This window comes from Pelophylax lessonae, assembly GCF_965119305.1.
Source record: "Pelophylax lessonae genome assembly, chromosome: 8".
Taxonomy (NCBI): Eukaryota; Metazoa; Chordata; class Amphibia; order Anura; family Ranidae; genus Pelophylax; species Pelophylax lessonae.
This window is the reverse complement of record NC_138775.1, coordinates 210,060,478-210,085,794: the sequence shown is the minus strand read 5'-3', so window position 1 is coordinate 210,085,794 and position 25,317 is coordinate 210,060,478. Positions and strand designations below refer to the sequence as shown.

Below are 25,317 nucleotides of genomic sequence, written 5' to 3'. Positions count from 1 at the left end.
ATAGACACTTCATCAGGATGCTCCTCAGTCCCTTTGAGTAGTAGTAAGCAAATAAGTCAAGAACTATATAAACACCAACTTGTGGACGTATGGCGCCTTACCCACTCCGGGGAAAAAGATTATACGTATTTTTCATCAGTACATAAACTATACACAAGAATAGATTATTTCTTTATCCCTCATAGACAATTACAAGCAATTAAAAAAGTTGAGATTGGGAACATCACATGGTCAGACCACGCACCAGTCACTTTAGAGTACTCCCTTTCGGAATCCCTGGCCCTTGGGGGAAGGTTCTGGAGATTGAATGAGAGCCTCTTACAGACACCTGAGATCCTCAGGGACGTAACAGAGGAACTAAAATTTTACTTTCAAACAAATGAAAATCCAGGGGGAGATATAGGGGTCCTATGGGAGGCACATAAAGTTGTGTTCAGGGGTGTACTAATTAAACATGGGTCGAGAGTAAAAAAGGAGAGGATGGAAAGATTAGAAACGTTATTTAAAACTTTACACGAGAAGGAGGGTGCCCATAAAAAAGATATGACATTAAAAAACGAAGTAGGGGGGAGTAAGAAAAGAGATTAATGATCTGTTAGGTTATAAAGCAAAAGCCTCACTACAAAGAAGCCGAAAAATAGGATATGAATCAGGAGATAAGTGTGGGAAATTGTTAGCTAAAGCGGTTAAGGAGATGAAACAGACTACATATATCCCCCAAATATTGTCTCCTAAAGGCAATAAGATAGCGCTACCTAGACAGATCACCCAGGTATTTGGAGATTATTATTCAAGCTTATATAACTTAACAGATAACTTAACAACTTTATCAGAAATGGAAGAATACGTAGCCTCTGCCCAGATGCCAAAACTATCGGAGGAAGCAGGCAAGGAACTGGACCTACCCATAGAATTGACGGAGATATTACAAGCCTTAAATATGATGAAGATTGGGAGGGCGCCGGGACCGGACGGCTTTACCCTCCAGTATTATAAGGTATTTTTCCCGATAGTTGGCCCGTATCTATTAAAATTATTTAACGGGGTGGGGCAAGGATCAAGTTTTTGTAGAGATACTCAACGAGCACACATTACAGTTCTCCCTAAAGAAGATAAAGATTTAATGTTATGTGGGAGTTATAGGCCAATATCTCTCCTTAATACGGACTTAAAAATTTTTACGAAGATATTAGCAACCCGTCTGAATCATTATATACAATCATTGATACACTTGGATCAGGTGGGCTTTATAAATAATAGAGAAGGGAGAGATAATACCACCAAAGTATTGGATTTGTTACTGGAAATTGATAAATCTCAAAAACCATGTGTCTTCCTAGGTACCGACGCAGAAAAAGCGTTCGATCGCGTGAACTGGAAATTTATGACAGCGACATTGAAACATATCGGGCTGGGAGAGATTATGATACAGAGAATCCTTTCTATATACGCTGACCCAACAGCCCAAGTGAAAGTAAATGGGATTCTATCGGACCCTTTTAAGATTAAAAACGGTACGAGACAGGGATGCCCCCTATCCCCTATCCTTTTTGTACTGTCCCTAGAACCATTCTTATGTAAAGTAAGACAAAATTTGAATATTAAAGGGGTACAAATGGGAAAGGAACAGTACAAAATTTCGGCGTATGCAGACGATTTGATATTTACATTAACAAACCCGACAATATCCCTACCTAATTTAATTAAGGAATTTGAACAATACGAGTCCATGTCAAATTTAAAAATAAATTTCAATAAGTCAGAAGCAATGGGGATAAGATTGCCTAGAAGTGCACTACAAGTATTGAAACAAAATTTTAAATTTAAATGGGCAGATAAGGCAATAAAATACTTGGGAACGTATATACCGGCCAACCCTGATTTGGTATACAAATTGAATTTCAAACCTCTTTTGAATACAATTGGTTCTAAACTAGAAAAATGGAAGACGGGCTTATTCTCTTGGCTGGGGAGATGCAATCTTATTAAGATGTCTATCTTACCCAGATTTTTATATTTACTCCAGACATTGCCAGTAAAGATTCCGATAGGATATTTCAAACAGATAAACTCAATATTTATAAAATTTATATGGGCAAATAAGAAGCCGAGGATTTCAAGACAATTACTTACATTGCCAAAAAAATATGGAGGTACAGCGATACCAGATATTCAATATATCCCATATGTTAGCAAAAATATATTCCTTGATAAATACCCCTAAAGCAGGACACCATTTATCTTATATTGAGAGATGGGAAAGGGAATTATCTTGTACCTTCTCCACAGAGCAGAGACAACAGATGGTTGATCTTGCTTTTAAATCATCTATATGTACTAAATATCAGGAATTAAATTTCAAAATCTTGACAAGGTGGTACTATACACCATATAAACTACATAAAATAGCAATAATTCGGATAGATGTTGGAGATGCTCTGTGGAAGAGGGTACATTAATACATATTTTTTGGTCATGCCCTAAACTATCAAATTATTGGGGGAAGGTCAGAGAGATAATGCAAAAGTTTTCAGAATTTGAGATCCCGGAAAACCCTGGGTTCTTTCTTTTACAACTTAGCGGGATACCAGGGAAGAAATACAGGAGATCGTTACTATGCCATATGGCAAATGCTGCCCGAGCCTGTATCCCCCTGGGGTGGAAAAAGCAGGAACCCCCAACAATTAATTGCTGGATAGGTAAAATAGAAGAAATAAATAGAATGGAGGATCTGGTTCTGACAGGTCAACATAAGAGGGAAAAATATTTAGAAACATGGGGAGTATGGAACAGGTTTTTAGTAATGAACCAGGGGATGGACAGACCGGATCAGGATATATTGGATGTCGGAGAGATTTAGTAAATAAAGAAACAATACGGAGATGGGGGAGGAGGAAACTTATGTGTGTTTGTTTTTTTTTTCCCCTTTTTTTTTTCCCCTTTTTTTTTTTTTTTTCCTTTTTTCCTTTTTCCTTTTTTTTTGTTTTGGTTTCTTTTTTGTTTTGGGTGGGGTTGATTTGAGTTAGAAAAGAAAGGGAAGGAGATGAATAGCTATTTAACACATAGGATAGCTGGGAGATATGGGAATCAAGAATGTGAGGGGTGTATTGATCCTATGTCTTCTTATGATGAATCTGTTATCCTACCCGAAAACTTCAATAAAAATTATATTTGAAAAAAAAAAAGTGTAGAACGATCTGCACTCCTGTGAGCCACGGGAGAAGTATAGCCAATCGAGCTTTGTTTAAGTCTAAGCAACTCAAGGGTGTTTTAATTACCTTTGACGTTTAAGTGCATGTTCAACCAAAACCTATTTTCTTTGATTAGTAGAGAAGGTTTGGAACCCCTGTCAGGTTTTTACGGCTATATATGGTGCGCAGTTAAGAGAAATCTCACCTCACTTCCTGTCCTGCCGACTACATTTCTCCAGACAAGAAGCAAGGAGAACTATCCAACAGCAACACAGAGAAATAAAAATGATTTTTATTGGTAGAGAAATGGATGGCTAGAACGTGCGATAGATTTTAATTTCTGTCTCTGTTGCAGACTTTTCATTACCTCCTGTCTGGTTTAACAGTTATCGGCAGGACAGGAGCTGAAGGTAAATCTCTCTATCAGGTTTAAATGGCTGGCTGTGGGGGGGGGGGGCAGTAAAACCATGGCTAGTTTTACTGTTTCCTAGCTGCATGTGCGAATGATGCCTAAATGTGTATGTCAAGCCAAAAAGTTTTGGTAGGGTGGAGGAGGGATGGGACCCAGAGTCCCATCCCCAAAAAGAGAAAAAGAAAAAAAAAAAAAAAATTTTATTTGTGTACAGCGTCGCACGATTGCGCAATTGTCAGTTACAGAAACGCAGTGCCATATCACAAAAAAATTGCCTGGTCATGAAGGGGGGTAAACCTTCCGGCGCTGAAGTGGGCAAAGCATGAGTGCAAAGTGTGTCCAAATCAAATTGCTCTACAAAGCAATGATCTAGTGTGTTTTTTAGTGGAGCAAGACTTAAAATGTTTGTTCTCCTAATAATACAATTTACAGCGCAGTCATAGGGCCCCAGTTGGTTACAAATCATATTGCAGTGTAGATAAACTGCGCTTGGTTTAAATTGCAAATCTTTACGTAGCACCCTCCTAGGTAGGTGCTAGTGAGAAAGTATAGTTTTGAGCTCTGTCTGCTTACCAGAGGAACATCTATATTGTTCTCTGCCTACCAGAGAGCAGGATCTGTTAGTAAGGTCTGCTCATTGTGCTCAGTATGCAATTCATTCAGTCTAGAGAGTGTTTCATGCTGGTCCAATAGGGAGGAATATTGGACATTGGGAGGAAACCTGAAGAATGGATGCATAGGCTTTTGATACAGTTCTGATGATTGGCAGAGGGCAGGATGCCTCGGTGCATGTTTGGATACTGTATAAAAGCCAGGAGCACATGTGCTCGAGGTCTTTCGTAGGGGAGCGGAGTCCTGGAGGGAGGTGGTTGGCTACCATCTCCTCTGTAGAGGTGCCATGCGGCCTCAGGAGGTCGTTCTGAGTGCCGGAAGAGTGGTCGAGAGGAGCTGAACCCAGAGGTCCAGGGAAGCCGACTGAGGGGAGACACTGGAGGTCCTGTTTCTGCAGCATCATGAGTACAGGAACTTGTGTCCAGGGGCCTGACCTGAGGGGGGCCACCCCTGCTCCAAGTATAGTCAGTGGATGGGTATCGGCTGAAAGGGGATGCTAGTGAGAGTGTCCTGAAGATAAGATATCAATCCCCAAGTCATCTTGTCAGAGTGAAGAGAGCAAGAGACTTAATTCCATCTACACTTGTAGCAGTGTGGGTTAATGGCCTGGCCATTCCTAAGTACTAAAGAATTTCTGAAGGTAGAAGTCCTCATCTATGTGACTAGTTCAATTGGGAGTATACCACTATTCCCTTCTCCTATCCTAATTACAAAATAAACAACAAACAAAACCATTGCGCTAGACTGTTTATTTCTGTAAAGAGCCAACAGGAGCAAGGAGGGATTCAGGAGTGTGATCTAATAACTGTGTGTTGGTAACCGGGGGAGCCCGTCAAGGCAATTTCTAGCAGTCCCTGCGGGGGCAGTGCTACATGTAGGCAAAATGTGCCCAAGTAGTATTCTGGGAGATCTGCACGATCCTGCACATCAGCTTGGACAGATGGTACGTTGCGTGGTCTGGAGCGAGTGCAAATCCACACATGCACCTCCTTCCCCTCTCACAGCAGTCCTGAGATCAGGTGGAAGGGAAAGGTCACTACGCATGTGCAGATTTGTAGAAAAGGGAGAATGTTTGCTCCCCACATAGGCCCACTTATGATGGAGGCACGCTCAACATATCATTTGTCCACACATATACACCACATCGGGGATCGCTCAGAATGCTACTTTTTTGGCCAAGCTTTGTGGAAACTGCAAAGGCCTACAGGTATTTAATTTTAAAGGAAGCTCAATTTGTGTACACTGCAACATGACCGATAAATTACTGGGGCCCCTTGACTGCACTGTAAGATGAATTAACCCCCTTGGGCAGCTAAGTGGTTAGCACTTTGCCTAGCAGCAGTATATGTATGTATAATTAGTTGGAGACCTTAGATTGTAAGCTCCTTGAAGGAGCAAGGACTGATGTGAATGCACTATACAGTGTATTTAAAGTGCTGCATAAGTTTTATTTATTTAAAAAAAAAAAAAAAAAAATATAGATTGCCTGTAATAAATGAATAACTATAAAATAAGGCCTGTGTTTGCTGATCTTCTTAGCTAGATGTTGTTTTTATTTCGCTTTTGTTGCTACATATAACTACTATATGACGACATGAACTCAAACTCTGAATTGCATGGAACAAAACTACAATCGTTAAAATAATTATTATGTCTGTGGAAAGGATGTGATGGGTGTGTGCCAGTCACGAGAATCATACCAGGGATATTTGTAATTAGGGAGTAAGTACCCTTGTTGAGGTGATGATAGCTATATTATTTTAGAGTGGACATTGGCAGGAAGTCATGGTTCTCTCAGGCTTGAGGGAGGATGATAATTGCAGGAATTATATCACTGGTGGTATTTTGGCATAAGGTAGCTGGGAGTCCTCACTGAGAGGTTTAATGGCCCTGTCATTTTTTTGTCCACATATTTTTTGGCTACTCATGGAACCCCCACCTTTAAAAATGTTGATGCAAATATTCAGTACGCTGTAATTTATTCCTGTTTGTACATTTAGAATTGAAGATAGATGCTAATATCTGATTAGAAGTGTGACGGGACTCCTGTATTCAAGAGGAGTATGTCCATCGTATAGGCTTCCCTTGTTTGGTAACAGCAACTAATGGCTGACAGTTATTTAATTAACCCACATAAACATATAACCTACAATAGTTTGCTACCAAGGCACAATGGACATAATACTAGCAAACAGACAGAAACCATAGGTGGCCCAATTAACAATGGAAGAAAGATACTTCACAATAAAACACCATAACAAGCCCCACCCCGCCTCAAACTTTCTGGGAAAAAGTCTACAACAGTCTGAGACAAACTCCTACAATATTCCAGCAGTCTGAAAAGATGGAATTCATTTTATTTTTATAGATATAAGGGATAATGTCGATTTAAATATTACTGACCCAAGTGAAGGAGCCTCTCCAACTTTCAACACAAACCACACATATAAGATCCAGGCTAACAGGGGTAAAATGAAATGCTGAGTCCAGGGAATAGTACATCCAGGAGGGGAAAGGAGAGCGGCTAGGGAGGTTATGTGTGGTTGTACTGTAAGCCTGGTTAGGGCGGACCAGACTGGACTTCTTGGCCTGTGCCCCTAATAGACACATGTTGACTTACACATAAGAGGGGCCTGGGGAGCTAAAAAATAAGTTTCCCAAACTCTCTAAGGTAAGCTGGGTTCCGCGGGCCCTCCTCCCAAGGTGACTCCCGTCTCAAGCAGTATGGATAGCTTTAGGACTTCCACCCTACTTGACCACTTCAATGCAGGGCACTTTTACCCCCTTCCTATCCAGACCAATTTTGTACCCAGGCAAAATTTTTATAGATTTTTTTTTTTTTTTTTCCTCACAAACGGAGCTTTCTTTTGGTGGTATTTAATCACCACTGGGTTTTTTTTCTAGTTTCTATTATAAAATTTAGCAAAAGGGGAATTTTTGTTTATAAATTTTGTCCAACATTTTTACTGCTACATATCTTTGGTAAAAATAACCCAAATTAGAGGATATTACTTATGGGCCATACACACTATAAGATTGTCTGAAGACTTTTTCCTTTAGACTTACCAAAACCATATAATATGAGGTCAAACCTAAACACTTTCAATTTGTATGCAATCTGGCAGGCCCTTGCACTACATAGAAAAGGTAAATCTGAAGGAAATCTAACCACAATAGTTGGATAGTGTGTATCCAGCTTTAAGCCCCATACACACGCGTCGAAAATTGGCAGGGAATTTTCGTCCGACGACCGATCTGCCGATTTTCGGCTTGTTAGTATGATGCTTCCGACAATCGACTCCCACTTTTCGGCCGAAAAAAATCTGGTGTGCAGACTATAAAATTTTTGTTGGCCGTCAACACAACGGACGATTTTCATGCAGTCAGTACAGATTTCGACAGGGAAAAATCTGATGAGCAAGTCTGGGCATGCTCAGTGAAGAAAGAACACAAAGAAAGCAAACCAACACATGACATCACTTCTGAAGTAGAATTTTGTTGGGCGAGAAAATTCGTGTGCAGTCTAGGCACATTCCAACCAACAAAACACAACTCTGGACAAAAGACAGACGATCGGTCGGCCGATAATCGTTGCGTGTGTTTGGGGCATTAGTCTGTGTGAAAGTGAGTCTACAACCTATGGTGCCAATCGTTGAAAATTGATCACACCTGATTCTTGAGGCCCTGAAATGTCGGGACAGTACCAATACCCCGAAATGACCACTTTTTGGAAAGTAGACATTCTAAAGTATTTAGTAAGAGGTGTGATGAGTTTTTTTTTTTTTGAAGTTGTAATTTTTCCCCACATTTCTTTTTGAAAATTAGGAAATTTTTTTTTTTTTTTTTTTACACAAAATTAACAAAGTTATTTCTCACACAAAGTATATGCATACTTGCAAATACACCCCAAAATAAACTTTGCTACTCCTCCTGAGTATGTCAATACCACACGTGTGAGACTTTTACACACCCTGGCCACATACAGAGGTCCAACATGCAGGGAGCACCGCCAGGCGTTCTAGGAGCATAAATTACATTTCTAATATCATTACTACCTGTCACACTTTTAAAGGCCCTGGAGCACCAAGAGAATGCAAACCCCCACAAAATGACCCCATTTTGGAAAGCAAACACCCTAACATATATTCTATGAGGCATGGGCTGTAGATGGGTAATCAGGTACTCTGATGGGCTGCAGATAGGCTTTTAGGTACTCTGATTGGCTTGGGACAGGTACTCTGATGGGCTGGAGATGGGTACTTTGATGGGCTGGAGACAGGTAAGGCTTTATTTTCATCAATGCATTGTTTTTATGCTTTTTGCATAAATGCAGGACCTTTTTTTTTTTTTTTTTTTTTTTTTTTTTTTGATTTATCGGTTTTTATGGAGCATGTTCACATCAATGCATTTTTGTGCCTCAGCGTTTTTGGAAAGGGTCAGGGACTTTTTTAAATGCAAAACGGTGCTTTTATTTGCATTTTTGGTTCAATAGACATCAGTGTAGAAGCTGCAGAAAAGCATGTAGTGCATATTAACCGCGATTTTGTGGTTTTAAATCTGCTCATTTTCCCCACAAAAAGAGCATAAAAAAATGCAAATCGCAGGAAAAAAAAAAAAAGCACTGCACAAACGCTCAAAAGCAACATGCATAGATGTGAATCTAGCCCAAAACCTGATTTTACCATGACTGCAAAAGTAATTTTTAATGTTTTTTTTTTTAAATCTGCAGCTTTAAGTAAAACTTCTGGTTATGTTGCCATGCTGGACCTTGTTAAGGCCCTTCTGTTATAGGGTGATAGGGATTTGTCCCTGCCTCCCAGTTGTGCTCCTGTGTTGTTGTACCCAACACAAAGTCTTCAGATGGAGACTACAAGTGGCCATTTCAACAATATTATGCTGCATGGTCCACTTTAGCCATCGGGAAATGCACCCTAATAAATGTCATGCAATCACTGCAGTGCAGGTATGTACACGGGGAAGTAGATGCATAGAAGCTGAAGGACATCAGCAGTACTGAAATACAACAAAGGATGAAAGGGTGAAGACAAGTACTTCTATTAGGATAGGGTGACCAGATGTTCCCGGACCAAGTCTGTCCCTGGTTTTGCCCAGATTGAATTTGAACAGGGGCCCGGGCAATTTATAAGACAATCGGAATGCAGAATACTTCCCAGCCAGTGTTATTAGTACAGTGACCGTGCATATTTTTAGCCCTGATCACGGTTTGTGTCACTGGTTTTCACAAAGTGTCCAAATTGTCTGCCGCAATATCACAGTCCTGCTGTAAGTCGCTGCTTGCTGCCATTACTAGTAAAAAAAAAAAATATGTCCCTGGATTTAATTTTTAAAATCTGGTCACCTTTTTAGATTAGGATAAAAAAAAAGTTTGACGCACAGAGCAAAATGTAATTCAGTTACACCCCATTTTACACCAGGGTGTTTTATAGCTCAAACTCTCAACTTTCTAAATTCCATGTATTTCAAGGGTGCTGTTTACATCTGAGCCCTGAGATGCCTGATTCTCCAAAAGCTACATGAGAGGCACAGATTTGACTGAGGATGGTGCCAGTTGACACAGGTCCTACCTTGCTTTTTCTCCAAATGAGATAGTCGCGTACCTGCCTTTTAGAGATCCCACCATCTTGTCACTCACTCCCCTGGCCAGAGGCCCACCTCTGCACAGATTTCTGGCTTGAGGCCTGTTATCCAGAATAAAGAATATCCAAAAGCATTTTCAGCACTTTACTGCATCAACTCAAGCACATTCAAATCTACTTCATGGTGCACGGTAACAGTGCAAAACGCCTAATAATTTACACTCAATACCAATGCTTCCAGCCATTTTACTAGTTTCCAGTACGTCCACCAAAAGTGGTTCTACACACAAGGTCGACCCTAATGCCTCGTACACACGTACCGATCGTCGGCCGAACGATCGGCCGTCTTTTGTCCGAGGGCTGTCGTGTCTGTTGAAAAGTGCAAAAGACTGCACACGAATTTTGTCGGCCAACAACAGCCGACTGCAGAAGTGATGTCATGTGATGGTTAACTTTCCCGGTGTTTTTTCTTTTCTGAGCATGCCCAGTCTTGCAAATCTGCTGTCTGTCGGCCGAAATCTGTACTGACTGGCGAACAATCGGCCGTTCTGGTGTCGGCATACAAAAATGTTAATGCTTGCACAACAGATTCTGTTCGGCTGAAAGTCGGCTGTCGGAAGCATCATACTAACAAGCCTACAATCGGCCGATCGGTCGTCGGCCGAATCTTTTCGGCCGACAATCTGCACGTGTGTACGGGGCATAAGCCAAGCTACAGACCTGCTAAGCAAAGGTCAGGGGTAGCAAGGTTCCTCCACCTTTTTCCTAGTGTATTCATAACTACTAGTCCTCCTGGCAGCACAGGAGACCAGAACTGCAATGGACTCTCTTCTCTCACTCAACACAGAACACAGATGTAAATGTTGTTGGTTAGCGGTGTCCTGCTCCAATACCCAAATTTCCTGGCCCCACCCACAACTGTTATAAAACAGCCAAGACTCCACCTGCTACATCACCAAAGGAGCGGGCAACAACTAAAGGGCACTATACCTGTGAACATACTTTTGAGGCAGGTTTGGGTCTTTATAGTATACTAAATGCTTGAATCAAGTTTTTCAGGTGATTTTTTTCGCCTGTTAAAACTGTTCTCCTACCCCTAGTGCTTTGCATTGGCTAAAACCAAAATCCGCAAAGCTTGAATACACATGTAAAACATTTGAAATACACTTGAAAAAATACTGAAGGGAGAAAAAAAAAAACCATGAAAATCGCTCTGCTCAGGTGTGAACAGAGATGTATAGTAACTAAGTAGAACTACTTCCACTTTTACTTCACTACATTTTTTTTCAATGGTTTCATGAAGCTCGAAACATGTGTATTATCAGCACATACGAAAATAAATGCTACTGTATGTATAAATAAAAGCTGCATTTGAAATAATAAAAACAATATGATGTTCAAACTTTTGACTTCTTTCTTTAATAACTACATAACACAGTACTTGTACTTTTACTTTCAGTACTTAAGTAGCAATTTTTTTTCAAAACTACTGGTACTTTTACTTTCAGTACTTGAGTAGCAAAATTAAAAAAAAAAAAAACTACTTGCAATACTTAAGTACAAAAAAATGTTGAATACTTTAGTACTTCTACTCAAGTCACTTTTTGATCGAGCACTTCCACTTCTACTCAAGTCACTTTTTGATCGAGCACTTGTACTTTTACTCAAGTATGTGTTTTGAGTACTTTATATAACTCTGGGTGTGAATGCCTTTAAGTTTACATCCACTATGTCAGGCCATGAACGACAAGTGGAATTTGTTTACTCCTATTCTCAGTGTATCTGAATAATTATTATTATACACTTTCCTGGGTGAGCCAATTCACTCATGAATTAATGAAGGGATCATTTGGAAACCCCACCATTTTACTTATTGCATCTAGAGCCTGCAGTGGCCATCCCACCCATACTACTTTATGGAATGGAGGTCCTCAGCCAAACTCAGTGTGGTGAACAGGACCTCTCTTCTTTTCACTTGCATTTTGTGCAGGGAGATGAGGACCAGAGACACCGGACTACATATGATCCAACTTGACTGATGTGGACATTTGTTGAGTCACAAGGTTGTATTAACTTCATTATCCTCTGTTTTATTCTAGTTTTTACATTGTCAACAGAACAGCTTGAAAAACTGGAAATGGACATTAATTTTATTAATGAGGTTGGTATTAACTGTTTTTTGTAAAGCTTTTAGTTTGACATAAGGCTCAACTCACGAAGCCATGATGACCAGATTGAAAAGGGATTTAGAACACCTGTCAGATTTTATTTTCTGTGTCCCCTGTTGGGGAGAGTCACCCTCTTAGTCCTGTTTACTGGTATCACTAAGAGTGTAAATTCCCAATTGTGGGTTGCCAACAGTACAGTAAAGCTGGATACACACTATACAACTTATGTTGTTAGATTTCTTTTAGATTTACCTTCAACTATGTAGTGCAGGGGCCTACCCGATTGCATACCAATTGAAAGTGTTTAGATTTGACCTCCATATTATATGGTTTTGGTAAATGTAAAGGAAAAAATCTAAAGAAAATTGTATAGTGTGTGTATCCAGCTTAAGGCCCCTTTTCACACTGGTGTTTTTTCCAGGGTAACAAAAACACATGTAAAGTATTCCCCCATTAAAAATATGTACTGTAACTTTTCACACTGCCGGTCTGTTGTGCTAAGAAATGTCCTGCATGCTGCCCCAGAAAAGCACACCAAAAGGTACTTTCCATTTTTAGTCCATGGTAACAAATAAAAAGTGCATCAAAAGCAGATCATTGTGAAAGGGCACTTAAGAGGTTGTAAACCTATATATATATATATATATATATATATATATATATATATTTTTTTTTTTTTTTTTTTGCAACCTGAAAGAGAAACACATAATGAGCTAGTATGCACCGCATACTAGTTCATTATGAAATACTTACCTTAGAAGGAGCCCCCGCCGTGCCGCCTGCTTACCTGTATTAGGAGGCGACATGTCCAGTCGCCCGTCTTCCGGGATCGCCGCATCCGGCCATCTGATGCCCAGATGACCAGCGGCCGTTCCTTCAGAGTGCATGCGCCAATGACGTCACTGGCTGCATGTAAGGTAAATATCTCCTGTACATGTTTAGGAGATATTTACAGTACCTATAGGTAAGCCTTATCATAGGCTTACCTATAGGTAAAAGTTGCAGAGGAGGGTTTATTTCCTCTTTAAGCTGCACAAAAGCACATACATATGAAAGGGCCCTAATTGAGGAGAAATCTTTCAATGTGGACACTACTTCTGGTGACAACCAGGGATTCCCTCACTTGGGAGGGATTTCCTCTCACCTCCAGTTTTCACTGTTCGACAAAGTAAAGGAAAATCTACCCAATGGAACACAGATCGCAAAAAATTGACAGGGGTTAGAACTATCATATTCTACTTTAAGCTAAGAGAGCCATAAATAATGATCACACACAAAGCTAAAAATAATTATTGTTATAGCAAAAAAATGCATGCATTAGATCTAAAGTCCGGGCCCGGGCCTGTGTGAACCGGCTCCATTGAGAGGCGTTCACACTGACCTATCATGCGAATTGGATGCAGGGAAATTAAAACGTTCAAATGTACTGATCGGACTTCATACATAACTAGTAATAGTTGTCACTGTAAACCGTGGTTAATTAATGTGCCGAGAGGACAATTTATGTGCATTGGGAGAAATTGCTCCCGCCAGGAAGATTTTAAGATACAAACTGAGAAACTAGCAGGTATGGTTGTAGAAAGGGGTTATCAAACAAATTTTGAAGAAGAGCGGAATAGGGTGAGGAATATGGATAGGACAAGACTATTGGAGGATAAACGGATCAGGTACACGGAGAAGGATTGGGGTATACCAGTGGTGTTTAAAACAAGTGGAACAGCTAGTCCGCAAGTATGGACATCTGAAGACTATTTTACTTGAGAAGCCCAGATATATATATTCTAATAGAAAAGCTCCAACGTTAAGAGACAAATATGTGAAGAATGCGATAGCCCCACCCCAGAATGTAGGAAATCTACACTTACGTTTGAAGAAAAATTTTTCTTTTTATGGTTATGAGAAGTCCTATAGTTGTAGTACAGTCACTGGAAATCCAATCCAAGAAAAAAAGTTTTTTTTCTCTAGTTCAGTTACAGGTAAGAAATATACTATTTCCTTTGATACCCAGGAAGTGGTATACGCCATAAAGTGCCCATGTGATTATATGTATAGAGGAAGAAAAAAAGGGCTTTAAAAAGGATAACCTGAAGAAATGGTGACACAGAGGGAGCTCCAGCTGGATGACAGCCACAGCTCTGTTCCTGTGTGCTGTGTAAAGGGGGGGGGGTCCTCTCCAATCAGCTCTCAGAGCTCTCCTCACTGAGCTCAACAGAGTGTAGCTTCAGCTCTCTGCCCCTATTTTCTGAAAACTCAGAAATCTTTATAAATTCTAAACTTTGAAGAGGTGCAGTAAGGAGATTTCAGATAAACATGTACAGCCTATGTAGGAGGATTCGTTTAACCCGGTGTATCACCTGAGACTAGTCATTTCACTGCGTATATGTGAGACTATACCATCACTTTAATGACCTTGACTGTACGTTTGTGATCGTTATGCTGCTGTGGAATAAATTTGGGGCCAATCACACGCCTCCCTTGTAGGCGGTGCAATAATGAGTTTCTGCAGACAATAATGAGTTTCTGCAGACAACAGTAAAGCATGGTGAAGGTTCCTTGCCAGTCTTGGGCTAGGTTCCCACAAACTGAGTTAGAGATTTGGTCAGGATAAATGGTGTCCTCCATTCTGAGAAAAACATGCAGATACTGTACTTCTCCATTATGCCATACTATCGGGCATCTTGTGACTGGCCCCAATTATATTCTTTAGCAGGGCAACGACCCCAAACATACAACCAATGTCATTAAGCACCATATTTAGTGTAAAGAAAAACAAGGAGTCCGGGAAATGATTGTTGGGCTCCAATAGAGCCCTGATCTCAAAATCGAGTCTGCCTGAGATTACAAGAAATGACCGTAAGATTTAAAGCAGCCTTAATCCATAAAATATCTGCGGTTAGTTCTTCAATATGTTTAGAACAACCTACCTTCCAAGTTTCTTCAAAAACTGTGTACTTAAAGAACTGATGCTGTTTTGAAGGCAAAGGGTGGTCACACCAAATATTGATTTGATTTGGATTTCTCTTCTATTATTTACTTTTATTTGGTTAATTGTGTTAACTTCATGTACAAGGGATATAGTTGTTTAATACACTGCCATCTTGTGGTCATTTCGGTTACTGCATCTTTTTCAGTGTTCCCTCCTATTCTATGATGTATTTCCCCTTCCTGTTTAGTTAGTGTGTAGGAGAAAATAAAGTACAGAGTGCAGAACCACGTCGTGTCTGTGGAGTTTATCAATGGTAGCAGAGGATGGTTTCCAACTATAGAGTACCACCTAAGTTTGACGAAATCAGACCATACGAGTGCTGGAAAAATGAAATTAGTATTTGGAAACTTGTTACGGATTTGGACAAGAAGAAGCAGGCACTAGCGGTGGTGTTAGGGCTCGAGGGGCGAGCCAGAGAGACCGCTTTGGAAATACCCGCGAGCGATCTGAATGAAGACAATGGTATGGAAACCTTGTTAGCTAAGCTGGACTCTGTATTCTTGAGAGAAGAAAAAGACTGCGCTTATGAAGCGTACTCTCATTTCGACTCGATTTCCAAAGACCGCGCGATGTCCATGGCAGACTACATCATAGACTTTGAGCAGAGATACAACCGCATGAAGAAATACAACATGACCTTGCCTGACGCTGTGTTAGCGTTTAAACTACTGGACACGGCTTGTCTTGAAGAGAAGAGTAGGCTAGCAGCTAGCACTTACAGCGTGCACGGATTTAACATTTGCATCCATGAAGTCAGCGTTAAAACGGATTTTCGGAGGAAAAACCAGTGGAGCAAGTGGAGGCAGCTTGACTCAAGATGCAGCGTTTTTCACGGAGCAGAGACCACCAGGTAAATTCAGACGGAACAACAGCCAGTCACAGAGTAGACAGTGGCAGCCACAGCAAGGTACAAACCCGCTCGACAAATATGGTAAGCGAACAAAATGCGTAATTTGTCAGAGCACGTACCATTGGGCCAAAGACTGTCCTCATCAGAGAAATGAAGTAAAGCTAGCAGAAGATGAAAATGTCGAAGAGTGTAACATTACACTGTTTACAAAAGTTATGACGGACTCGGAGATCTTCCTAACTGAATCACTGGGATCAGCTATCATTGACACAGCATGCACACGTACTGTTTGTGGTGAAAAGTGGCTGGATAGTTACATGAAAGACCTGAGCCAAAGCCAAATAAACAAACTGATGCAAACAGAATCTTCAAGCTGCAGACCTTTCAGATTTGGTGATGGTCAGGTGGTACACTCCAACAGAAAGGTAAAGCTTCCCGCTAAGATCGGACCAACAAAATGTCACATTGAAACGGAAGTTGTTCCTGTTGATATCCCTTTACTGCTGAGCAAAATGGCTCTAAAGAGAGCAGGAACTGTTTTAGACATGGAGAATGACAAAGTTGTCATGTTCAAGCAACCAGTGCCTCTTGAGCTCACTAGTTCTTGACACTACTGTGTCGACATTAGAGATGGTAATACTGAAGTGGTATGTCAAAGATATAATAGGACCAAGCCCAGGCCTGCTGTGGGTTTGCCTTTAGCCTCAGAGTACAATGAGACGGTGGCAATGGATTTACATGAGCTGGAACCTGGCATATGGTACCTCCACATCATCGACCATTTCACACGCTTCAGCGGTGGAAACATTGTGAGAACAAAGAAAGCCTCTGAAATTGTCAACTCTTTCATTCACTCTTGGATAAGTGTTCATGGTGCCCCAAAACGGATATACACTGACAACGGTGGTGAGTTCAATAATGAGGAGATAAGAGAGATGGCAGAAAAATTCAACATTGAGATGAAGACCACAGCGGCATACAGTCCTTGGAGCAACGGGCTGCTGGAGAGACACAACATGACTCTGACTGAGATTCTTCTGAAGGTGAAAAGGGAAAACGGGTGTGGCTGGCAGACTGCTCTAGACTGGGCTTTAATGGCCAAGAACAGTATGATTAATGTGCATGGTTATAGTTCACACCAGCTGGTGTTTGGTCACAGTCCTAATCTTCCCTCCATTTTGGTTAATAAACTGCCTGCTCTAGAAGGCACTTCTATGAGTACTAGTGTAGGACAGCACCTAGCAGCATTGCATGCTTCCAGAAGAGCATTCACAGAGGTGGAATGCTCAGAAAGAATAAAAAGAGCTTTACGAAAGCAGCTTAGGCCTACAGATGAAAAGTATGAGACAGGAGACCGAGTGTACTACAAACGAGCAGACAGTACAGAGTGGAAAGGTCCTGCTGTAGTTATCGGTCAAGATGGCTCTGTAGTGTTTGTCAGACATGGTGGTATCCTTGTCAGAGTACACCAGTCCAGGCTGAATAAAGTTAATGCACAGGATGGGGATACACTTGTACTATCTGATATTCCTGGAGATAGTAAAGAAAATGTAATACACACTATGTCAGAAAATTCAGATGATGAAATGAGTGTTAATAGAGAAGTGCAAATCCATGAAAACACAAACGGATGATAGAGAAGATGTGAGACAAACTAATGAGAGGGATGCTACTAATACAGTGGGTTCCACGGGTGTCAAACTGAAAACAGGTCAGACAGTGACATTTACAAACAGAAATGATGAGACAAAACACACGGCCAGAGTTTTAGGCAGAGCAGGGAAAGCAAAAGGGCAATATAGAAACTGGTACAATGTGCAGTATCTTGAACCAAATGGCAACGAGGGTCAAAAGGAAGCTTTAGACATGTCACAAGTTTATGATCTTCTCACTGAATGTGAGAACACCGATGGCGATGTACTTATTACCAAAGACATCTCTTTTGATGCTGCTAAACAGCAAGAGATTGACAACTGGCAAAATAATAATGTTTCTCTTACGTCCTCCGACAGTCGCCGCCATCTTCATATTCGTCACAATGGGGTATTAGACTTTGCTCCGTAGGAGTAGCTAGGCAACAGAATATGTCAATATTAAAGCTTTTAACATATCCCCACCCCAGGGGGTGGTCCCCTCAGTCTATACCCTCCTGCTTCCTGTTTCCTGCTTCAGTTTCAATGTCTAGCTTGTCAGGAGTAGCTGGATGTCTCTATGCTGGGGCATTTTGTCTCAGCCTTCTCTCTTTTTTGATTTAATTTGAGTTTTTTCTCTCTTTCTTTATTTAGCTGTTATTTTTACCAGCAATAGTTAGATCTTCGGATGAAGAGGATAATGCGGGCTGCGTCTCGGGCTGACTCCCCTGGTCGCAGGTTGTGGGTCAGTGGCTTCTCAGCCCGCCATCGAGCGTTCAGTCAGGTACCGCTCCTGAGTTTTCTGAACGACCCATCCCTGTTCCGTGCAGGGATGCTAGGGTGAGGTGGCTACCTCACTGGACGCTGTGCGGTTTCTCAACCCACCTTCTGCTGTGTCCTGGATGCGACTCTCCCTGTCTCATGTACAGCGGCTTGTTCGCCTGTGCGGGTCCCCCACGCCATGTAAGAGGTAAGTGTATTCATGTGGGGACCTGTCTGTCTGGGGGGTGTCAGTCTGGGACTGTGTTACCTTGCCCTGTGTTCACACTATTGATGTTTCCCTATCTCTCACACTGCATGCTGTGGGCTGCAAGGAGGGGGGGCTGTGCTGCACTTCTGTGTCAGTCTGAGTGTGTGAACGGCTGTGGAACTTGATGCTATCATGTTTGGAGCACATTACAGCGCCGCTGCGGCGGTCCACCATGTTCTTTATAACTATGTGGTGTATTTTTATTCCACCTTCATGAGGTGGGGGAGTGGCGGTTTCGGCGCCAAACGGCGCCATTTTGGCTGTACTCGCTCCGGCCGCATGGTACACATGCATGGCGGCCATTTTCTTGTAGCCTCCCATAGGCTTTAATGAAGCGCCCTGAATATCAGCAATTCCTTTTCTACAGGAGCACCGATCTGGCCAGCAGCAGCAGCGGTCTCTCCAGGTTTTTTCCCTCTATTCTCTGTATCCTTGCCTGAGTATAACTTCTCCCTGTGGGGGTCCCTGGTGTGGGTGTGCTTGTGTGGCGGTGGGCTACGTTCGCAGGGGCGGTCACCCATTTTATTTTACTCATTTTGGGGCATGGATTCTCAGGAAAGCAAATTTCCTGTCACATTGGTGGGAAGCCAGGGGACTGCGGTTTTCCCCCTCGGGGCGGGATTTGGCTGCGATTGTGGCTAGCCTTGCGACTCAGGTGCAATTGCTGATGGCTGCTCAATCCTCAAAAAGGCCCAGAGTTTTCAATTTCCTCTGATTCAGAGGGTGTTGGTGATGGGGCTGCTGTTGCTGGGGTCTCCTTGTCGGGGTCCCGTTCCTCCCTGGACCTTGTAGGGTCAGAAATGGAGGCTGAGGTTGAGGGGGTTGATATTTCTCCCCCTGGCTCGTCTGAAGAGCTTGCACTCATGGATGAATTGGTTGCTTCTATCAAGATCATCACACCTGGCCATTTTGTGATTTCATACTTGAACTTTTACTTTTTATTTTGAAACATAATTGGTTTACATTCAATGGGTCCCACTACCTCCAGGTGCAGGGCGTGGCCATGGGCACTTGTTGTGCCCCGGCCTACGCCAACCTGTACCTGGGGGGGTGGGAGCGACAAATAACATCTGATGAAAGTTTATCTCATTTCTTTTTACATGTAGCTATATGGTTTCGTTATATAGACGACATTTTTGTGGTCTGGACAGGTTCAAGATCATTACTAGAGGCATTCATTACTCAATTGAATATTAACAGCTTTAATTTAAAGCTAACTTCTACAATTGATAACTCGAGTGTAAATTTCCTTGACTTGACGGTGACAAAACATACAGATGGACATCTCACGACCAATCTGTACAGAAAAGAGACGTCAGGAAATGTAATACTACATGCGTCCAGTGCACATCCAGGAGCACTCATACGTAGTATTCCATACGCCCAATATATACGCCTACGGTGCAATTGCACATCTGACAGGGACTTCAAAATCCAGGCCAACTTGTTGAGAGAACGCCTAACAGCTCGGGGATACAGTAAACGAATATTGAGAGCAGCTTTTAACAAAGCTTTTGCTCAAAATAGGAATAGTCTCATCTTTAGAGCCAAACCTCCGAATACACAGCCGACAGTTAAATTCATAACTAAATACTCTGCCCATGAAAATGTTTTGAGAAGGATTCTTGAGCGTAATTGGCACCTCCTTCGTGACGATCCAGTTATCAACAAATATGTGGCGGAATATCCCCAAATCGTATTTAGGAGAACAAGGTCCCTGCGGGACCAGTTAACAACCAGCCACTACCAACCTAGTAGGAATAATACAACAACACGTAGGGGTACTTATAAATGCCACCAATGCGCTCTTTGTCCCTGGATAGAGGAGAAAACTCAATATGTCTTGCCTAACGGTGAAACTTTTAGTCCCAAATTCCGGGCTGATTGTAGCACTCGAGGAGTTGTGTACATAATGCACTGTACCTGTGGTATGTTTTACATAGGTAAAACTATAAGAGAACTTCGCCAAAGGATGAAGGATCATGTGTACGTGTCGGCAGGGGGAAGAATGGTTACGCCCGTGAGCAGGCATCTTGACCTATACCATAGGTTCAATCCAAAAAAGGCAAGATTCTATGTACTCGAGGTTATCCCTCAGGATCCTCGAGGTGGCAACTGGGACAAGAAAATTCTCCAGAGAGAAACTCTCTGGATAGAGCGTCTCAGTGCCACATCTAGACCTGGCTTGAATGAGACCCAATCGTACAAACCTTTTTTATGAAGACTGTTTACTCGCCCACTGGGGGTGGGCCCAGTGTCCGGAGATGCACGCTCTGGATGTGGAATGGACATACATATGGGGTATTTTGGTCGTGATGTCTGCTTGGTTTCCATGGCGTGACCTTCTTCCTCCTCCCGATACCTCACTGATCTTAATCCTAATATGAGCTATCATTTTGCCTATGCCAGCTTTTGTTATACGACTCCTCGATATGCTTAACCATTGATCTTTTGGTATCCTTCCCATTCCATCATGATGTTCATGACCAGTTTTTTTTTTTTAAAAAATCTAAATGACGTAAGATAATTACATCCTTAAGGAAATATATGTTTGCACTTGTGGTAGCATATATACATATTTGTTGTTGAGAGAAAAAATATGAGAGTGTCTTAAGTAGGGGGCAGCTCTGTCCCTATCCTTTCACTAGGGCAACCACTGTAGAATGCCCCTATTGTTCTTCTATATTCTACAACAAACTAATATTGTTGAAATACCTTTGAAAAATGATTGATGTATCTATCCTGTTTTTTCAGGAACATATCATGTACTGTAACAATATGTGGTTGAATATATGCATTTATATATGGATGTTTTTAATATGTATTATCTATTTGTGTTCTTTTTACAGGCATTAGTTCTTTTCTTTCCCATGTAATTGCTGACAGATCCTGAGGGGGCGTTGTGGGTAAGCGCTGAGGACTCTCCAAAACTAGCGAGATATGTGCGGCCAGACGGGCCACAGTGCGGCTCCGCCCACTCGGGCGGAACTTCCTGTGGCACCTGTATGGACTACAGAGGCATTTCCTGCCTTCATGTGGTCCAGTTACACCTCGGACATAGTGGAGAGCGTTGGCGGGGTGTCCCCGCGCCTGCTCTCTGGCGATGTTCCGGGGGGAGTGGCCGGGGCGGTGACGTCTGCTGACGAACCGCCCGGGATCCACGCCATTTAAGGGCGATGGCTACACACCCCTGTATGGCGGCATTACCCCATCCGGCGAGGACTGTGTGCAAGTTTGGAATAGCGCGGCACGGAGTAAGTGATACAGCTTCACCCTTAGCATGTGGCACTAACGTTTATTTTAATTTTATTTTTATTTTAATTTTATTTTTGTTGGGTCTCACATATTTACTTTAATTTTATCCTGTTATACAGCGTTTAGACAACCATAAGGGACACGCTTTATGCATTAGGCTCCCGTCCTCTCCAGGTCTGGTGAGCTGTTCTGAATGTCCATATCTCGGGTTCTCTTACCCCATATGGATTTATTGTATCCTATGATATCCTATCATCTTTCCTTTTTGCTATTATTAGTTTAATACAGCATGCATTCTGACTCCACGATGGAATCATCCGTGCATATGCAATTTGGGTTACACTCACTGGATTATAGAAACGTTTACTCGGGTACTAACTTGATACCGTGCCTAAGATTTAACTCTATCCTATGTATAAGGATTTATACATATGGATATTTATATATATTAAAAATACAAACTAAGATGTTGGATACTCCATGAGTGGCCCATTGCTGCACGGAGAGTTCCCATATATGGATTCGTTACCTTGTTCCAATTATATGTCTAATTACCTATCTCTGTTTACTAAGTCAATATGAATTCTTTAATCACCCTTCCCTGGGACAACTACTGGGTCTCTGTGGATATCTATGCACGCTACTCACATGCATGCAGTATACATATATATATATTATAATTTTTCCTTCTTTTTTCTTTTTCCTTTGTCACCCTGGAATGTTCCAGCCCTCTTGGCTAGCACATACTCTTCTTTTCGATTTTTCAATAATAATTATAGAACTAATATACTAACTGGTCCCTTTTAAAAAACATCTATTCCTTTTTCTTATTTATCTAGTAAATATGGAGTGATTACCCTCACTACTACATGCTCATATAGGTGCCAAAATACGGTGCTTTCCACAAACGCACAACAGTCCTCTTCGTTAAAAAACTCCCCTACGGAATTGAGATTTATGCCTGACTATTACTGTACAGGTATGTATGTTTCCCCCCCCTCTGTTTACCATATGTACCACTTCTTTATATCTTGGTGACAATGTAATTACGGGGTGGGTCCCCACATATGCCTCGCTTTTGGTAATCCCCGGCGCTTGATCTCCCCCAACCGAATACCTCCTTGGATGCTAGATGCAACTTAAGACTCAATGATATATTGTGTTGATATATCTATACAAAAAATATAAGGACCTATTTAAAATGCAATATATGTGTATATTTCTAACTAAATGGAATAATGGACACGGTATTATGAAACATCATAAATTATGTTATTTTCATACAACATGTCTAAACAGTATTGTTCTTTACACAGACAAACGAAATGATATGCTCCAGATGAAGCTTTTCTCCTAAGAAAGCGAAACATGTCGAGCAAAGGTCAAATATTATATGGTGGAAGTTAATTCACACTCTCAGTTGATCCCACGGACCGACACCTTGTCTATTTTGGTGTCCGCCGGTGGTTTTTGTCTGATCGTGAGTGAATAGTCCTGAGAATGATATGACTACTAATTGTTCTGTACTTTAAGATGTATGTAAACCATTGTTCTTAACTGTATGTATTAAGATACACCACAGTATAGACCATCTATGGGTCTGGTTTGGTCCTTAACACATAATTATATGCCTGTACTTTTCTTTGGTTTTAAATGTGTTTTGAATAAAATAATTTGTTTTTTTTTAAAAAAAACATTTGTGCCCGAAATCCTTGTTTCCCAGTCCTCTCACTCAATTATCAAGCAAACACTGCGTTTGCAGGATGAACCTTGTCCTCCTGCTGCCTTGGCGGCTTATGGGACGCAGAAAAGACGCAAAACATTGCAGGTATTTCCCTGCACTGATGATTTTCAATGCGCTGTAAAGGAACATTGGCGTAATATACGCAAGCCTTTTGCTATACCAAGTAGGTTTAAGCTGCGCTATCCTTTTACGCCCGCTACTGATGGGCGTTGGTGTGTCCCACCTCCGGTGGATCACGCGATAGCGGTTCTGAATAAGCCCACTGCGATTCCTGCTGAGGATATCCCGGTGTTCCGGGATGCCACGGACAAACAGACGGAGTCCCTTGCCCGTCATGCCTATTCTATTATGGGTTCTATGCTGAAAGCTTTATTTGCTTCACTTATGGCGGCCCAGGCTGTCGCGAGCTGGACGCAGGTGCTTAATCGCGTCCTGGTGGCTGATTCTGCCCTCCAGGCGACTTTGGATATGGTGGATCCAAATCCACCAGGGTGTCATGTATTTGTGTGATGCGGACCTGGATATGGTTCCGTTGGCTGCACGTGTACATGGTGTGGCGGTATTGTCTCGCCGTTTTGGTTTGGTTGAAGTGTTGGTCGGTGGACCAATCTTCGCGTAAGACCTTGGCTAATCTGCCCTATGATGGTTCTCGCCTTTTTTGGTGAGTCCCTAGATGCGTTAATTAGGGGGATCACGGGTGGTAAGAGCACGCTCTTACCCTAATCCCACAAGGCTAAGACGGCTCCTGGTAAGAAGCCGTGGACTGGTAAGCAAAAGTCCGGCCAGTCCGGTTCAGCGGCCCACAACAGTGCGGCCTGAAGGGGCGCCCTCACCCGACTCTGGGGTGGGGGGACGCTTGCTCGGTTTCCTTCAGCCATGGCTGTCCCGGGTTCGGGACAGGTGGGTTCAGGAAATCGTTCGATCTGGCTACGAGATCGAGTTTCTCTATAGGCCGGAGCGCAGATTTTTTCCCTCAAATCTTCTACTGTCCCCGGAGCGTTTGCGGGATCTGCATCTAGCGGTGCAGGACCTGAGGGCTCAGGGAGTGGTGGTCCCAGTGCCTCATCGGGACAGGTTTCGGGGGTTCTATTCCAATCTGTTCACCGTGCCCGGGAAGGAGGGCAAGGTACGTCCGATTCTGGACTTAAAGGCGCTGAACCGCTTTGTGCGGGTGCGCAAGTTCCGCATGGAATCTCTGCGGTCGGTGGTGGCTACCCTGGTTCCGGGGGAGTTCATGGCTTCCATCGACCTTGAAGGATGCGTATCTTCACATCTCGAATTTCGAGGGTCACCAGAGGTACCTTCGATTCGCCATAGCGGAGGATCACTAGCAAATTGTGGCGTTGCCCTTTGGTCTCGCCTCGGCTCCACGGGTGTTCACCAAGGTGCGGGCACCGGTTTTGGCTTTGTTGAGAGCCCAGGCCGTCTCTGTCCTAGGGTATCTGGATGATATTCTGGTTCGGTCTGCGACCAGCCAGGGTCTGGAGCAGGCTCTGTCCGTTACGATGCAGTCTCTGCAGGAGTTTGGTTGGACGATAACTTTTCCAAAGTCAGCACTGTGCCCATCGGTTCGTCTCCCTTACCTGGGAATGGTTCTGGACTCTGTCCAGGCGAAGGTCTTCCTACCGGACGACAAACTCTTCAGGAAGGAAGTCGGGTCCCTCAGGGACGCTCCGTCCTCGTCCACTCGGACGTGCATGAGATGTCTGGGATTGATGGTCTCGGCTTTCGAGGCGATTCCCTTCGCCCAGTTTCACACGCGCGGTCTCCAAGCGGAGATCCTGTCCAGGTGGGACGGGCGACCGCGATCTCTGGATCCGGATTTCGTTGGGCCATCGCAC

At 42.5% G+C, this 25,317-nt stretch overlaps 1 protein-coding gene across 1 annotated transcript in view; it reads left to right on the top strand.

Annotated features, from left to right (window-relative positions):
- Positions 1 to 694: 694 nt before the first annotated feature.
- The window catches only part of LOC309561655 (uncharacterized protein), a gene marked incomplete at both ends in the record, with an annotated part of 46,622 nt that continues 21,999 nt past the window's right edge, over positions 695 to 25,317 (top strand). The window contains 3 exons of the mRNA XM_082265647.1: positions 695 to 997; positions 3,547 to 3,601; positions 11,912 to 11,973. Of these exons, the coding sequence (XP_082121773.1) occupies positions 695 to 997; positions 3,547 to 3,601; positions 11,912 to 11,973 (420 nt within the window). The remainder of the gene's footprint in view (positions 998 to 3,546; positions 3,602 to 11,911; positions 11,974 to 25,317) is intronic.